Source organism: Protopterus annectens, chromosome 7.part0 (assembly GCF_019279795.1).
Source record: "Protopterus annectens isolate FY-2018-M chromosome 7.part0, PAN1.0, whole genome shotgun sequence".
In the NCBI taxonomy this organism is placed as follows: domain Eukaryota; kingdom Metazoa; phylum Chordata; order Ceratodontiformes; family Protopteridae; genus Protopterus; species Protopterus annectens.
In genome coordinates, this window is record NC_056739.1 from 524,793,318 (window position 1) to 524,811,925 (window position 18,608).

At 40.7% G+C, this 18,608-nt stretch overlaps 1 protein-coding gene across 1 annotated transcript; it reads right to left on the minus strand.

The window, feature by feature from the left end:
- Positions 1–672: 672 nt before the first annotated feature.
- On the minus strand, positions 673–1,656 carry LOC122806022 (olfactory receptor class A-like protein 1). The gene has a single exon (XM_044076262.1). The coding sequence runs from the start codon at positions 1,654–1,656 to the stop codon at positions 673–675; it is 984 nt and encodes a 327-aa protein (XP_043932197.1).
- Between the last annotated feature and the right edge of the window lie 16,952 nt (positions 1,657–18,608).

Below are 18,608 nucleotides of genomic sequence, written 5' to 3' on the forward strand. Positions count from 1 at the left end.
ATGGGTATGATGTCCTGCAAAAATATTATTTCAATATATGAGCAAGTGCCTTACTTTTCTGTTATTTTAAAAGGTCTGCATTTACTTTTTCATAGTTTTGGGACTTGCATTATACTCTAGTACAGTACAATAAAATATAGTATTGTATGGGTTAAGATAGGATAAGGTAGAAGATAGAATAGGACAGGACAATACAGAAGATAGTAGTTGCCAATGTGTCAGTATAGCACAGTAAAACATAGCTATGCATGCATTAGCAGTAAGAATACATGAAAATATGGGTCTACTTTCCAGCACCAGAATTGCAACCTATTCCATGGATTCTCATTTAGCTCATAATTATGTTAAATATTACAGTTTTCTTGTATAACTGGTTCATAGATGAATACTAGACTAGCTGCCCTGAAGGGTCATTTTAAGTCTAGCAAATATCCCGAGGTCAAAATCATACCTGCACATTGCATCTATGAGGTAAAGACTTTAACTATTATACCAAACATCCAAATGTTATAGTAGCCCTGTGATACATTTTTCAATGTATACCTGATTTGACAAGATTTTTCAAATTATGCTCAGAACCTGAGACTAAAAGTAAAAGGAAACAAAGAAGTATGTAGTTACTTATAGAACAAAACAGTGAGCGCTGATTTATTTGTCAGCATAGCAGGCTGTCTATTTATTAGCCAGATTTACAGTACTGATGTGCGAAACTGATGATGAAGTATAGGAGTTTGTTATCTCATTTTCCTCTTTAGCACATTTCAGTTTTGTCAGAATTTTTCTGTTTGTTTTAATTATTATAATAGGGCTGAGTGCCGCATAACTTAAAGCAAGAATGAATCGGATGTCTGAAAAGACAGGGGGCACAGATGGTGTGAAATGTGTATAGATCCAAAACATATTATCAATACTAAACAGTGTCACGTAAAGAGTAACAAGGGCCACTACAGCTTTGGCTGCCTGAGTTTCTGGAGAGCTTCCTTGGATCTTGTTTTTGTTTCCACGGATACTTTTCACTCTCCTTCCATGCTGATACAACATTAAAACAATGTAAGCACTTGCCAGAGCCATTAGGCTTACAAACCACAGGTCATATACCATGTAAAGAGCTGCTGTTCCTATATAAAGGGAATAATTTGGGAAAATAACAAAACAAAACTCTGAATTTATTGCATATGGCTGAACTGTTGAGTTAAGTTCTGCAGCAGCATAGAGGAGTCGTGAACACCAAAATATCAGATTAAAGCCCCAAAGAAAACATAGTATAAGCACAGTATTCATAGGTATTCGTTGTTTTAGTTTTACCCACCGATCTGTTGATGGAGCAACAGTAATGGCCTGACAGCAGCTGAGCATACAAGTACTGCATATAGACATGCCCCTACTGACACGGAAGGTGTAAAGAATCAGTTTGCAACCATAATTGCTTAACAGCTTTTTGAGTGCAAAGGCTGTGAGGGTTTGTGGGACACCACGTGCTAAAATAACAAATATATTCACAAATGCCAATGTTGAAATGATTTGATCAGCTGGCCTTATCTTGGATTCTGTCATTCTAATGCTTATAAATGCACCAAGTACACTTGAGTTCCCCACAACCCCAACCAGAATGAGAAGGATGAAGCACAGTCCTTTGATGATAAGTGAGATGCCCATTTTTGAATTACACTTCTCGTCTTGTAAATAGTTGTGCAGTTCTTTCTGATGTGTTGCAGGAAAAAAGGAAGAAAGAAAGGAAAATTGTAAGAGAAAGAAAATGAAAAAGAAAATCCTTCGTAAAAATGTTCTTTTTATTTTATAAATGCTATATATACAAGAAAAACATACCACTTAGAAATTATGTTTGTATTTTGTAGTAACACATTTGCAACATGGTAATAATGTATTAATAAAGCAATGCTAATTACATTCTAAAAGGAAATACTAGTTATATACCACTCTCACCTGTTTTACCTTGTGAAGGTGTTGCCTTGTGCACAGTCAAATCCAGTTCCATGATATTATTGCAGTTATATATATATATTCTCTTCTTTAATCTAGTGGGAGATTTAATGCTAAGGCAATGCAGTGTTCACTGTGCCTCAGGTGTCTGAATATAATTAGAAATGGCAAAGTGCCTAAGAGACATAAGAATAATTTACAGAAAATGTGTTTATTGTAATAGCTTTTTTATTGTTCATTTAATGTGCTGTTTTTAACATTATGCATATCATATATGCTAAGCCTGTGTTACGTAACTGTGCATGTTATATATCTGTGACGTGCTGTATGTGGTAAACACCGATTTGTAAAGGACAATGCCATTTAATTACTTTACTCTTTTAATGAGGTAATTAACAGTAAATAGCTATATTTTATCATTAAAATATGTCACGGTAAAAAGTATTAGCTCAAGAGCTTTGCTGGGTTTCTGGTGAAAACAGACCATTGCTTTTTGCTAGATACTCTACATGAAAAAAAAAAAGATTTTGATCTTTTTAAAAGTTCTTCAGTAGAAGGCTTAACAAATTTTAGCAGAACTCATTTTTAGTCATTTTTCTAAGGACGTTTTATTTGGATAAGTGCTTTTGTCTTATAGACTTCATCATATCCAAAAACCTTAAGCAGTTAAACTGCTTCTATGATTACCTTCCATAAGACAACATTGTTCACCACATAAGCCTGATCCTTCTCATCTCTTTCCTCCATAAGGAACCACTAGGAAGCTTTTGGTTAACATTCCTGTCTGATATTGGAATGGTATTTCTCCCTCGCTCTCTTAGAAAGTGAGAAGAAACCTGAGAACACAGAGTAAACCCACATGAACACAGGCAGAATATGCAGATACTGCACAAAAGCCTCCCCAGCTGTGAACAGAACCAGTCAGTATAGTAAATTGTTCATATCAGCAAAGCAGCTTGAATATTTTTTTTTTTTTTTGGATCCCTATACCTCACCTTATCTTCCCCCTTTAACTAGATGCTTTCTAGGTAAATGGTAAGGGATTGACTGAGTACTATATTCATTACTCCCTGCAGATTGTAAGGGTAAGTGATTAATTGAATACTGCATTCATTATTCCATGAAAATTGTAAGTGGTAACTGACTGAGTACTACATTCATTACTCCATGCAGATTACAAGTAGTAAGTTATTGAATGCCTACTACATTCATTACTCCCTGCACATTGTAAGTGGAAAGTGATTAACTGAGTACTACATTCATTACTCCTTACAGATTTGTTTGTCAAGTCATAAAGTTTTTGAACAGGGTACAGTACCATTTCCCTTCCATTACAATTCTCTATATTTCTACGAGTCAGTTTCAATTATTCATAAAGTGCATTGTACTGTCTCACATTATTTCCATATGTATTTACTACTAAGATGGAAAGCTTTAAGTGGTCCAATAGTTCCACTATGAAGCTCTAAGACTCATAGGTTCATAGGTTCATAGGTTTATACTAGGCTATCTGCCCTAAGGCATTTATAAGCCTAGCCCAAATTATTGTGGCTTACGCCACCCCTTATATGAAAAAATACTGTGCCCATTAGTTTGTTGTGCCTCTGTCCAGCAGTGACCCAGAGATGATTCCCGGGGTAAACCTACGATCTCCCATCCACAGGTCTAGATTTCTCTTGAACAGAGTCAGCGAGGTGCTCAGCCTCACATGGACCGGGATTTTATTCCACAGCATAAGGACACCCTGACAGATAAATCTATCCCTCCAGCACGTCCTATTTATATCCGTGCTAAGGTTTAAGTCGCTTGCTCTAGTGGTTTTGGTGGATTTGGATTTTTGAGGTGGAGCATGTCCATTAATTCCGGTTGGACATGGCCTTGTATGTCAGGCACATGTCACCTCTGAGCAGACGGTATGCGACTGAATAGAGCTGGAGTTTCTTCAATCTGGCAGCATATGACAGATTTTGGAGTCCCTTTATCCTTTTGGTGAGGAACTTTTGGGGTCTCTCCAATTGCTGCAGATGTCGGGTGAGATACATCCCGAATGGGGCATTGTACTCGATCATTGGTCTGATAAGTGAAGAGTACAGGGGAACAATGACCTCACTAGATCTGGATGTGAATCCCTCCAATCACAAAGGAACAATTCTACAAGCATAAATACTCAAAACAACAAAAGACTGAAAACTCAGACTGTAAATATTGTTGTAGGTTAGGAGGTAATCCCTAATAATAACAGGAATCACTGCTGGTGCATATTGTTGTATGGTAGGAGGTAATCCCCTACTAATAACAGGAATCACTGCTGGTGCATATTGATGTAGGGTAAGGAGGTAATCCCCTAAAAATAACAGGAATCACTGTTGGTGCATATTGTTGTATGGTAGGAGGTAATCCCCTACTAATAACAGGAATCACTGCTGGTGCATATTGATGTAGGGTAAGGAGGTAATCCCCTAAAAATAACAGGAATCACTGTTGGTGCATATTGTTGTATGGTAGGAGGTAATCCCCTACTAATAACAGGAATCACTGCTGGTGCATATTGATGTAGGGTAAGGAGGTAATCCCCTAAAAATAACAGGAATCACTGTTGGTGCATATTGTTTTAGGTAAGACGTAATCCCCTAATAATAACAGGAATCACTGCTGGTGCATATTGATGTAGGGTAAGGAGGTAATCCCCTAAAAATAACAGGAATCACTGTTGGTGCATATTGTTTTAGGTAGGACGTAATCCCCTAATAATAACAGGAATCACTGCTGGTGCATATTGTTTTAGGGTAGGAGGTAATCCCCTACTAATAACAGGAATCACTGCTGGTGCATATTGATGTAGGGTAAGGAGGTAATCCCCTAAAAATAACAGGAATCACTGTTGGTGCATACTGTTTTAGGTAGGAGGTAATCCCCTGATAATAACAGGAATCACTGCTAGTGCATATTGTTTTAGGTAGGAGGCAATCCCCTAATAATAAGAGGAATCAATGCTGGTGCATATTGTTGTAGGGTAGAAGGTAATCCCCTAAAAATAACAGGAATCACTGCTGGTGCATATTGTTGTAGGGTAGGAGGTAATCCCCTAATAATAACAGGAATCACTGCTGGTGCATATTGTTGTAGGGTAGGAGGTAATCCCCTAATAACAACAGGAATCACTGCTAGTGTATATTGTTTTAGGGTAGGAGGTAATCCCCTAAAAATAACAGGAATCACTGCTGGTGCATATTGTTGTAGGGTAAGGAGGTAATCCCCTAATAACAGAAGGGATCACTGCTGATGCATATAGTTGTAGGGTAGGAGGTACTCCCCTAATAATAACAATAATCACTGCTGGTGCATATTGTTGTAGGGTAGGAGGTAATCCCCTACCTCCTTCCCTACAACAATATTATATATATATATATATATATATATATATATATATATATATAACTATATATATATATAATTTATATGTATATATATTTTTCCCCGAGTATGTTGCTGCAGTAATCTCAACATTAAAAAACAAAGTTTTTATGTAAGGTTGGCTTTTGTTGTGAACCATGTAAAGCTTAGATTTGTGCCTTCAGTGCCTGACTTCAAGAATAGATTAAATAACTGCTCTGTATTTACAAATTTATACCACTTCAGGTTGGACATAGATCTCTTATTGGAAAGATTCAAGGAATTTAATCTGCAACTCAAAATAAAAAATTGCTGCTCTGGGTTTGAAAATGAGGGATGTATTACTTAATGAATAACAGGCTATGGATGAAGTTATAGAAGGCATGATTAATACAGTAAAGTCAGACTAGTTGAAAATATGAAGTATTAATACAAAGTAATGCAAAATGAAAATGGAAATATTAATATAATAATGATAAAGAATAACAAGTAGCTGTTTTTTCTTTTTTTGTTCTTGTGAAGTGCTTTTTATTTTTGCTGTTATTTTATTTTTTAGTTATAAAATGACAGTATGCCAGGAAATGAAAGTGAAGCTATGGTTACTCATTTTTTAATAAGAACCATGTGATCTTTTGTATTCGCTTCAGTTAAGTTAAGTTCAGTTAAGTTCTGCCTGGGTGAAATGCAAATCATTTCTCAAACAAAAAAATACAGAAATGTAAGCAATAACAGAGTACTTCAGATTAGTTACATAGACAGATTGTAAATGAGCATGCTAGTGAACAAGCAGAGTGTAGAGCACAATATATGAATTAGTTTCTAAAGTGTCTCAGCCTACAATAATTCTGATGCAGGAGGAGAGGTTTTGGAAGGAGATAGGGATAGTGTTTTAGTTGATATGTCCTATGTTGAATCAAGAGCATTGGCGTGAATGAGAAAGTGCTTTTTGAGTTGCATTCTGAATTTGGAAAAAGTGTTGATTTCCTTAATATTGATGGGGAGAGCTTGCCAAAGAGGAGGTGCTTGAGAGGAGAAGCATGTGCAGGACAGTACCATTTGAGTTTAGACGAATTTGAGGTGGTGTGGTTTATGAGTAGTGATTCAGGTTTTATGAGGAAGTTTCTTTGTGAAGTCTAGCTGCAAGGGAGCACATGTCTGGAGAAAGAGTAGGTTGCAGAGTTGCAATCTTAACTGTAAGTTAGATCTTTGTTTTATGGATATCCAAGCTGTTAGAGATTGTTTGTAGTGTGGTGGTGTTTTTCTTGGAGGCAGAAGCAAAAATGGGAAGTCGATATTCAAGCTGATCAGACTCTTGGACATACCTACTGACAACTATAAACACACACTCACAGACACACACACACACACACACACACACACACACACACACACACACACACACACACACACGCACACACACACACACAGAATTGCCTACCCCACCTATCCCATAGACCTCCTAAACAGACACACAGACACGACTCAACTCACACTCACACAAGGACAAGCATAGACCTACCATCACCACAAATAACTTTTCATGAAACTCCATTGCACTTACCTCTAATACTATTTTACCCACTGAAAATAAAGGGTGAATGCAAACTTATGACCAAGTTAATTGTGCCAGCCTTGCCAACTTATGCAGCTGAATGATTCTCTCACTCACTTGGCTGCGTAAATGCCTTACCTCTGCCATTTCCAGTGAGAGCAAAGAGCTAGTTAACAAAGGCAGGACCCTTGAAATGCCTTATTAGCTTGTCGATTAGCTGAGCAGATGGTCCTCTTTGGTGATTCCACAGGCCATGTAGATTCCTTGTGGAAGGCTTGACTCTGAATCAGAAAAGGCTGCTACTGCCAACAGGAAAATGGCCATGTTAATGATTGCTGTTGGCAGTAACCCTTTCTGAATCCCACAGTTGATCTGAATAATGGTTGTCATGTAAAGTGAAAGCATTTTTGTTAAGTTAGTGTATAGAATTGGGGTTGAGGGGTAATGGCAGGGTTAGGGCAAGGGTTGGCACACATGAGCAAAGATTAACAGGGAGAGTTCACCCCTTCCCATACCACCTTTCTTATGTGTGCTCACCCTAACACTACTCTTTTTGTCACTATCAGATCTTTGTATCTTCATTTGTTTTGGCATTCTGAAAAGTGTTTATTGTAATCGCAATTAATCAACTAAATATTTGAAGTTATTTGAAGCTATTGCCCACCACATCTGTTTTCATATAACTGGTCATTAAGTAAGCATATGTGCCCATGATATGGAAGTCTTCTATTGTCTCACTGTCCATAGCAAGACCATCAACTGAGATACCCAAATATAGACTTATTTACCTTCTCTCCCTGGAGTAAATGTGCTGCAGATTTCATTTGGTAATACTCAATAGGAAAAAAATCAATGAGTCTGTTGTTTTTTACCTGTGTAGCCTTTCAAATGGTCAAACTCATTAAAATTCTGCTTTGTGTATGCCCACCATCTCGACAGAACATGGCACAGTTCATAACTGACTTGTCAAAGAATTCAGTGGAATCATGCCCTGTTATGCCTAAAAGCAGTCTGTGATAAGTATTCAGAGAACTCAGTGTTATGAGGACTAGTTTTCTCTAGTGTCTTAAATAATATAGCATCATGCTCTGATAGCACCTATTAATACCATACTCAGTTGACTCTACTGTTCTCTATCTATTAGTTCACACTAATGTTCTCTGAATTGCAAACACTAAGAATGTGGCTTTTAAATACCTTCAGAGAAGCTGTAGTTAGCATTACACTTGGATAATATTATCTGGCCTGTGCTTCAGTATGTCTGACTAATGCTGTGCTGTTTTCAGCTGACACATTATTGAATAGCACTCTTGCCACCTTCTGCATTCTAATCATGGAGCTGAAGTAACTGACCATCCTGTTAAATTTTTAGGTCTTAACATTCAACTGTGAATTGAAATTTTGCCAGGCAGATAAATAACACTGTTATGGTAACAGCTCAAAGATGTGGTATGTTATATAGAGCTAACCTAATTCTCATGAGTCATGCTAGAATTACCACAGCACGACTGTATCTGTTATATAGGCAGCTCAGCACTTCATGTCTATACTAATGTGTTCTAATGGTGATTAGATTAAACGAATACACCTCATAATGACTCTGGGTTTGTATCATTTTTTAATGATTACACACAAATGCAGTAGGCCTGCAAACACTTAAATTTTCCCATCTGCACTTCTAATTTTTGTTCATGGTCAGTAATTCATCTCTATATGATAGTAAATAATGTTATGTCAGTGGTAACATATACTTAAATAGTTGTGAGTTTAGCTGCTACTTCTGGTTTATTCTTAGTCTCTCAGATTGAGTGTTTAGAAACTAACTAGGAAAGTATGAAACTATAGCAAATACATACATAGACAGACCCTGGGATTCATGAAGCTCGGCGCAAGGACGGCATTAGCCTTGTGCCGACCGTGCAGCGTAGAGATGGCGCAGCAGCACCACATGCATATTAATGAAGACACACTGCCACAACGGCCACGTGCGTAGGAAACGTGCACGATTGCATGGGGCATGTCCAAACTCTGCACGGAGGCATGTACATGTCGGCTGCATACGCGCAACCTAAAATGCTGACTATTACAGCCTGCCTCTAATAGTAATCACTCCTGTCAGTGTCCGTGGATACTGAAATGTATGCAAAGCATATAAGACAGTTTTGTGAACACCAAAATAAAAAGTAAACTCAAAGGCACGTAGCTGAATACTGAGTCCCTGTCCCATGAACAAATGACATATAAAACCCCATGCCCGTATTCCATTGTAGTGTCGATAGTTATATCAAGTGGAAACAAAATGCATCGTGTTAGCGCGCCGCCAATTGCTAAGCCTAGCCTAATGGTTAGGGTTACCACCTGTCCCATATTGTGAAGGACAGTCCCCCTCTAGGCAGTTGTGTCCATACCAAAACCATTATAAATGTCAAATGTCCTGCGATTGTAGGACATAATTATGTCCCATATTTTATGTAATTGTCCCATACAATACTTATTTCCGTATGTAAAATACCTAAATGTTACAAGAAACAGAATAAGCAAGTAAACGAAACAGAATAAGCAACTAAACTGCTACAACAATAAGCTTATATTTAGGCATAAAACTAAAGTACTATCCTTTGTACTGACTGTGGGTATGTGTTGGCCTGTAAAATCTGATGTGTGTCCCGAAAATGTCCCATCTTGGTCATATGAAAAGGTGGCAACCCTACCAATGGTCAGAGCATTCGCCCAATATCTGTTCATTCTCGGTCCAAGTTGTCCTTGGTAGGACGGCCCAAAGATGAATGGGTATTACCCAGGTCTACTTACCATGTCATGAAAGATAAGTATTTGCGTGTACCTATGTGTGTGAAGTACAGCATGTGGAAGATCAGAAATGCTAGGGTAGTCCTCACAACCATATTGGTACCAGAGATATGTAGTGTACACAATGTGTTCTGTTGACTGTGCCATGGGCCATCAACCAGAGAAGGGAGGGATGGTGGCTGTGGAATATGGGGGTGGGGGGTGACGGGTAATATAATAATTCGCCAAGGGAAGACTAGGTTGGATGCACAATAGGTGAACTGGAGGTGTACGAGGGAGCAGTGGGTGAATCAGAAAGATAACCAAAGAACAAATATTCACATCTGCAATACAACCTGACAGGCCATACTGTAGAACACAATCTCACAAACATACGAATGATAAAATGTGCGATACACATGTACAGAAACATTACCGGCACAAAACCACATAATGGTCTGGCCTGAACTGAGCCATCCAACCCCAACACACCTGGATACATAATTGAATACCCATCATCCCCTCCACAGCACACCAACCCCCCCCTTCCTGAACGTCCACCAAAACCACCCATACTCGGGCTGCCAGCTAGGCGTAGCCATATCTGCACATAGTGACCCCCTACTCATATCTAGTAGGCAGTCTCACCCTAGGCAGTCTCAGGATTGCAAACTATGTATCCCTTGCATGTATAACCCTACCTTATTTTTGTAAAGCCAAAGGAATCGAGGTCATCGGTCCCCACAATTTTTGGATATCCCTCATGGGATAAGTATCTGTTCTAAACATTAGACTTGGTGTCACAACATGATGTCCAGTCCTGTAGTCACCTGGACACAAGTTGTATGAGCAGCAGTTGTCCACAAGATTGCTCAGCCCTATGACCCGGAATTAAACACCTGACCGTGATGCACATCTCCCCACGTGCATTATCGGGAATATATACCTTACACATTCGCATAGTGGCAGTCGGATATAGGGTGATTAAGGTGCTTTAAAGCAGATGTAAGTAGGGTTACCACCTGTCCCACTTTTTGAGGGACAGTCCCTTTTTGGGCAGTTGTGCACTGACCAAAAATAATACAATGGCAAATGCCCTGTGATTGTAGGAAATTCTTATGTCCCATATTTCATGTAACAGTTGCATAAAATGGATATTTCTGTATGTAAAATACTTAAATGTTACAAGAAACAGAATAAGCAACTAAACTGCTACAAGAATAAGCTTTAATTTAGGCAAATAAGCAAAGTTCTAACCTTTTTACTGATCGTGGGTATGTGTTGGCCTGTAAAATCTGATGTGTGTCCCAAAAGTGCCCCACTTTGGCCGTTTGAAAAGGTGGCAACCCTAGATGTAAGCGGGTATGCAAGCGTGTATGTGCGACGGTAAGTTGAGGTGATTCAACGGTATGGGAAATGTAAATAAGCATGTGGGTGTATATGCATGTGTATCTACAGACCAATATATATATTTATATATATATATATAGATATATATATATATATATATATATATATATATATATATATTTATATCTATATCTATATAGATATGAAAAATGAACATGGTCACAATATAGCAGTCATAAGGAATGTGAAGGGAAACAGCAGCGGAACCCCCCCATAATATTTAGTGCTGTTATATATCAGGATGGCCAGAGGTGAGCATACCTCTGCATCCCCAACCACAGGTAGGATACTAAAAGTGGAACTAACAATGTCCCCTTGCTATGTCTGACTTTCAACTAGGTACAGGGCAGTCCTAGTCTCCAGTCGGACAAGCCTAAACCCAGATGACCACATGAACACCCTGACAATCAAATACACGTATAGGCCAGGACTCTAGGATTTGGAGGTATGAATATACTTTGAGTGAGTCAACATGCAGCAAGGGTCCAGAGCAATAGGGAATGGTGCATGTGTAGTAGTGCAGTTTTCCCAACAGGAATATGGATGCCTGCTGTATTAGTGAAGTGTTCAGTCATGTGTTCGGGTAACTATGAACCACGGGTATACATATAAATGAAGCAGGACACCAATAGTGTAGTGGTTAGAGCATCCGACTATCAAGCAGGCAGTGCAGGTTCGACTGCAGCACACACCATTTATGATGCGTAATCCATATACAAGCATATCTTGCTAATTTTATGCTGTATAATGATATAATACCAATTAAATGTGAACTGGGGTGATGTATCACAGTAAGAATGTAGACGGATTTTGCATGACGTGAATCGGCGGTTAAATGAAAAACTGCAGCTGAAAAGTATTGTACTCACCTTTTGTCCAACGGCCTTTATTCCGCCCAACAACACAATATACCATACCGTGTCAGCCAGGCCCTACACCAGGGCCCTACACATCACAATCAATGTGATGTACCACTAAGCCATGGCAGTTATACCTAACGTCAATGTTATCACAAACATAGCAGACAGCACAGTCATTCAACAGTATGATCAAAGTAATTAAATCATATAAGTGTGTATGCATGCGTACGTACACACACACACACACACACACACACACACACATATATATATATATATATATATATATATATATATATGCACATATAGGGTAACCACCTGTCCCACTTTGCGAGGGACAGTCCCTCTTTGGCTAGTTGTGTCCTGTACACTTAGTGTCATATGGCAGATGTCCTGAGATTTAATGACAAAAATATGTCCTATATCTATGTAATAGCAGCTTAAAACAGTTATTCTGTATCTGAAACACCTAAATGTCATAAGAAACTGAATAAGCAACTAAAATGCTATAAGAATAAGCTGTCATTTAGGCATAAAAGTGAAGTCCATGATTCAAGGGAGTGGGGATAATACCCAAGTTGCATCTGCCCATATAGTGCCATTCCAAGGCAAATGTCCTAAACACAGGATAACACCCTGACACCTAAAGGACAACTGCATTGAATGCTTATGCTAACCAGTGTTAGGTGTGTAGTGTCCATAATCACAGCTGCTCACTGTAGATCCAACTATGGGGAGTACTGACATCTGTGCAGTAAGGAATACCTGGATGATGGCTCTGTAGTGCACAACAGCACTACCACCATATACCTCAGAACCAGACGTGGGCCATAAGAAAAGTATGGACCGCTCCAGGTGGTGGTGTCCCCAAATACATAGAGGCCACTCACATGTACTGACCGGTACCCCCATGAAAGGCATCACAGGTAAGTCATGTGCAGGACACAGTGTCACATGCTGCATTCTAGGATGTAGACCTCAGACCCCACCATGCCCTCGGACCACCACCACACATCCATACATGTTGTAGGACATATAAGAATACACCACCATGTCATTGACCAGTGGACTGTACCAAGCCCTACATCAACTATAGAGAGTACCCATGCACTGACACAGTTGCATCATGTGTTATGCAATGCAAGGATACCACTGTTTGTAACCAGGTCAGATGTAGAGATACCAGGGGCCCTCGGTAATTTACAGCATTAGCAGATGACTGTTACTGTACACCAGTACACACCCTCATGTATGGATATGACATGCATGTACCTGCCCTGGGTATGTACATGCCACAAACACACACACACACACACACACACACACACACACACACACACACACACACACACACACACACACAAACAAAGCATTCATGTAAATAGCATAGCTATTGTTGTCCTTTGTGCAAACAGGTGGCTACAGCCATTACACACATGCACATGGAATGTAGGTCCATGTCTGCTGAATGTTAACAGTACATAAGGTGTGATATCAATGTTGACAGAGGTAACATTCCCTCGGTGCCGATCACCCATTACACCTATCATATCATACAACAGTCCATGTGTCATGTATGTCATTACACATGTCCACCAATTGCAATGCCTACAAACATGCCCAAATGACAGGATTGTAGGACCTATACACATGTAAATGTAGTATTGTGCATTCAGATAACATGCGTGTGCAGTTGCTGATGTATGCAGATTGTGTGTATCCTAGTACATCATGCAGTTGCAATGCAGCCTCAATACTGCCAACTGTATATGGTGATATGCTGAATGTACAGAATGATGTACCTCAGGTATGGACAGATGTGTGGAAATAACTAAGTGGTGGGGCATCTTTGCAGATGGATGTTTGCTGAGGACAGCTCACAGGTGTGTCACAAGTAGTCTTACAATAACATGTGTAACCAGTATGCAATGGTTTCATTAATTGAAGGACATAACACACAACTTAGACAGTGGTCAGGTTGACAGCGAAGGTAAATCACTTGACACCTGTTTACAGTTAAGACGTCCCATGGGCATATATCAGCACTGTTGCCAAAGGAAGCATCAGTATACTTCGTAACATGTGCAAAACTGTTGTAAGTCTGTCATACATATCATGAGCTAGGCAGGTCTTTGATTCACAGTACTGGCATGTGTGGTTGCGTGTGTGTCCATATATGTCACTTATGGTGAGGAATACATCTCAATTGTTATTCACTCTCCTGTACACTAGTGTACACATCTGTACAGACTGCAATGTAGAAAGCAGGACATAGACAGGGGCGTGCATCTCACACATGTGAGGTATCCGTATGTGCGTGACATAGGTGTATTCAGTACTGAATGCCACAGTGTGTGTATGTGTGTGTGTGTGTATGTATGGCTGTCTAGTCCCTGGAGTGAGGATGTATGTTACCATACTGAACTGATAAGGCCCCTCCCCCATCCAGGCGATGCAATCTACTATCCGTGTTGATGTCCCCAATCTTAGGCCATACTACCTGTACATGCATATTCTCTGTGGCTCATCATGTAGGTGCACAGTACTGTAATGATGATTTGCACATAGGCAGGGGTCCTCATCTCATCAGTAGCAACTGTGTGCGAGTGTGTGTTACTGTGTCAGTGAATCCATGAGTGTGTGGGTGTGTTATTGTGTCACTGAATAGATGTGTGTCGATACCTGAGTGTGTGGGTGCAGTTGTGTGTTGGCATCCCGTCATGGTAACATGTATTACTGCTTCCCAATGAGGCATCACACTTCCCACTGGCCTCTACCCTTGTAATCAGCTAGACCGCTCTCTTACCTCACCACTCCATGTAACTGTACCTGTGATGTCACCCTTTATGGATGTCATGTCTGTAGCCACAGTAGCTTAATACACAGCTATCATGCTCTTGGATCAGTAGACGTGTTTGGAAAATGGGACATTCTCACAGTTATGTGGCAGCTACACAGTGCATGCTGGTATATTCATACATACCTGTGAGTAGTCCACATTGACATATGGGACACTAATTCCAAACACTGACATCCACTGGCATGTGCAATTAGACCTGAAGGAGGACAGCAGAACATCATGACCAACATGCAGTTACTGTTGTTACACAAGACACATACTGTTAACAGTACAAAATGCATTGTACACCTGTAGTACATGGTATGTCTGCTGCCTGTCAACAGTACTCAACAATTTTAAACTACACTTATCTTCCTAGTCTGTTCACCCTGTGCATCAGACCATATGAGCATGTCCCTGCACCGATGGTGTGGATGTCAGGGATGTGGCACAGGCATCATCATATGCACAGGGTGATAATGTTTGCCAGAGGCCTAGGCTGCACCATTGGATGACATCATGTTTGTGGGTTAAGGCTTTTGATCTAATTGGGCATGTGTGGATATTATGCATGTGTGTGTTGCAGTGCCCTACATATGTTTCCAGTGTGTGCGTGTATGTATGCACACAGTTCTGGCAGGTGTCTGGCCTACACAGGGGTATTATTGACAGCTGCAGATTGTAAAGGCCAGGTCTTACAGTTCACGGTGTCTGGCCATGGACATGTGACCTGTGCCTGCCAGAGGTTGCACAGGCACTACCAGGAAGAGGTGCAGATTGGGTACTGTCTGATGCCACTTGCCCACTGGAACTATGTCCCTGTTTGGACCATCCCGGGCCACGTGCACATAGCCTGCTGTGTCGTGGTGTGGACAGCACAGCACCAGATGCAAATTACGCAATCATAGTAGTAGTTAGCATACATCCCTGTGTTACACCATGTAGACCAGCACAGGTTAACGGTACACCTGACTGATGTGTAGCATATGACCTTGACAATCACATGTAGTATGACATGTGTTCTGCTGATGTGTGCAATGACATGCATACATGTTTAACACAATGGTGTCCTGTCAAATATACAGTGGGGTAATGGTGTCCCAATGCAGCGTTGTGTGTCCATTCTACAGATTTACTGCACATTTAGCTGATGTGCATGGCCATTGCAGGGAATCATGAGGCATCTCTATTGCTATACAGTGTGAGTTACAGACACAGTTCATAGCCATGACTATGTTCAGATACAATACATATGTACTGTGGAATGTGACCCACATCACTGAGGTGTAGACACACTAAACCATGATGTGGAATGTGTGACACAGGTCACTGAAGGGTATACAGATGACAACCCTGCACATCTGCAACCATATTGCGGCTGCCTGGCAACTATGGCCAGACATGGCGAACACTTCGGTACACCATGTCCCACATGACATCTGTGTACCACACACACACAGACACATGAGGAGCAAGTATGACATTGATGTCCAACACCAGCAAGGGGAATGTACTGTATCTGTGGGCTGATGTGGATACTGTACAGCTGACTGCTGTCATGTTGTGACACTCTCAAGATGTTCAACACATCTTATGTGCTGGATTGATGACACACCTACACAAGATGTCCACAGGCCTGTAGGATGTCTAGTGTTCCACATCTACAATATAACCATTACACAAAGGCCATAGTTGGACCACGTGTAGCCATTGTATGACAGGGTGTACACACAAGCACATCACGTCTACTGTGTGTATTGCTTCATGTCTCTGGCCATCCTCCATGGCCATGTGTGTACGTGTGTTGGCCAAATTATTGTGACAGGCATCTATTTCACATGTCTGTGTTGTCCCATATGACATACACCCATAGATGTCATATGCTCCACTGATGACAGGGTTATGCAGACAAAGGGTGGTATGTGGGATATGTTTGCAGGTTAGTTAGGCAGTGTTGCAGCCAGGCCACTAGATGTCATGGACATGTCAAGATAGCACATCACATTGTGTGACATTCATAGCAGGGCTATGATCCACACCAGTGAATCCTGTGGGCTGGCCATACTCCAGCCCACTGTGTAGTACTATTTGTATTCCCCACATGTGTAGTTCTGATCTGTAGTACATGTCCCTACAGTGAACAGCACCTCCAAAATTGTATGCACAGCTGTCCACACATCTGGCAATGACAGTTTGTGAGGATTCATGTTGGTGAGGTGATTCACATAGTTTGCAAGTGTTGCACATGGGTAGGCATTGTGATGCATTGCAGGTCTGACTTGTATATTGTGACAGGACCATACATTATATGTACATGTTGTAAATGGCCACATGGCAGATAGATCTGTTCATTATGATGCCTGATAAATAATAACAGTCTCACCTGCAACAGGCTGCTGTTGCAGCAGAACATCAGAGGTACCTAAATAGGAGTAACACAGCAGTATGAGCATTATCCATGCCTGTATGATGGCTACAGGGTGCAATGTGCATGTTAACACATACACCAGTACATTAGACTATACTCATGCACAGAGTAGCATACTATAGTATGCGGCATGTGTGTATACATGCCTTGCATATGATGTTACATTACATATTGTACAGTGACACATGCAACTATATGGAATATAGTTGTTATAGGTGCAGTACTGACTTACCAGGCAACTCCAGGCTCAGTGGTTGAGAGACACCCACCTCCACAATATCGGCTAAGGCTTGTGGATGTGGTTCTGCAGGTGTCCCCAGGTTGGCCAGTAGCTCCTCGGTACATGTGAGTGGGGGCTGGGTTGGTGGCCCACCACCTGTTGCACCTTGTTCCCTGGCGATTGCATTCTCACACTGTTTTGCCTGTCTAATGTGGTCTGTGCAGTGTCTGCGCACCTGCTGGTATGTGCAGTTGTGGCCACCCACATCATTAACCCTCCTGCGAAATTCCATCCACATGGCATCCTGCTGCTGTGCATCCTGTGGCACATGGCTGGACAGGATATTGTGATTGTCAAATAGGTATGGAATGAGGGCCTCATCCTCCAAGCAGGTAAAAGGGGGTAGCCTTGCTTGTGGCAAACCTGGAAGACATAATGATGGAGACAGGTCACAGTAACTCACAGAGACATACAGAGCTACGGCTGAATATAAATGTGTATCGCATTTATTACAATTACATAGTTGTATTTGCAAATCTATATGACACTGACATGTTTGTGTCACACACATGTGACACTCAGTTGTGAGTGGATATTATCACCATATATATGTGTGTGTTCATGTTCATAGTATAGTAGTACTAGGCTATACTTTTGGGGGGCATTGCCTATATAGATAATGATGTGGCTTTGCACCCCCCACCCCATGAAATAAACAATACAAAATTAGTTTAGAATGCCGTCTTAGAATACTGTGCACACAACTAGGTCCCCTTTATATAATAGACTATATAATAGAAATTAGTTGTGTAGCAGACACAGAGATGACACAGAGAATTGACTCTTCAATCCCACTACGATTTCCCAGATTTCTCTCAAAGAGAGTCTTTGAAGGGCTCAGTGAAGGGCTCTGCCTATAATAAGAACACTCTTTCTTGTGCAGCTGGGTGGAAGCCTAATCTGTATGATCTGTCCCTCCCAGCATGTCCACTATTCATACTTGTGCGAGGTTTGGTCTTGGGCTCTCGATTTGGATTTGGATTTGGAGAGATGGTGGAGATTGTCCATCAGATCCTGATTTGTATGGCGGCAGTATCAGATCTGGAGGACCTGTGATGATGTGCTGATTAGAGCTGAGAATACTTTTAGTCTGGCAGAATAAGACATATGTTGACGAC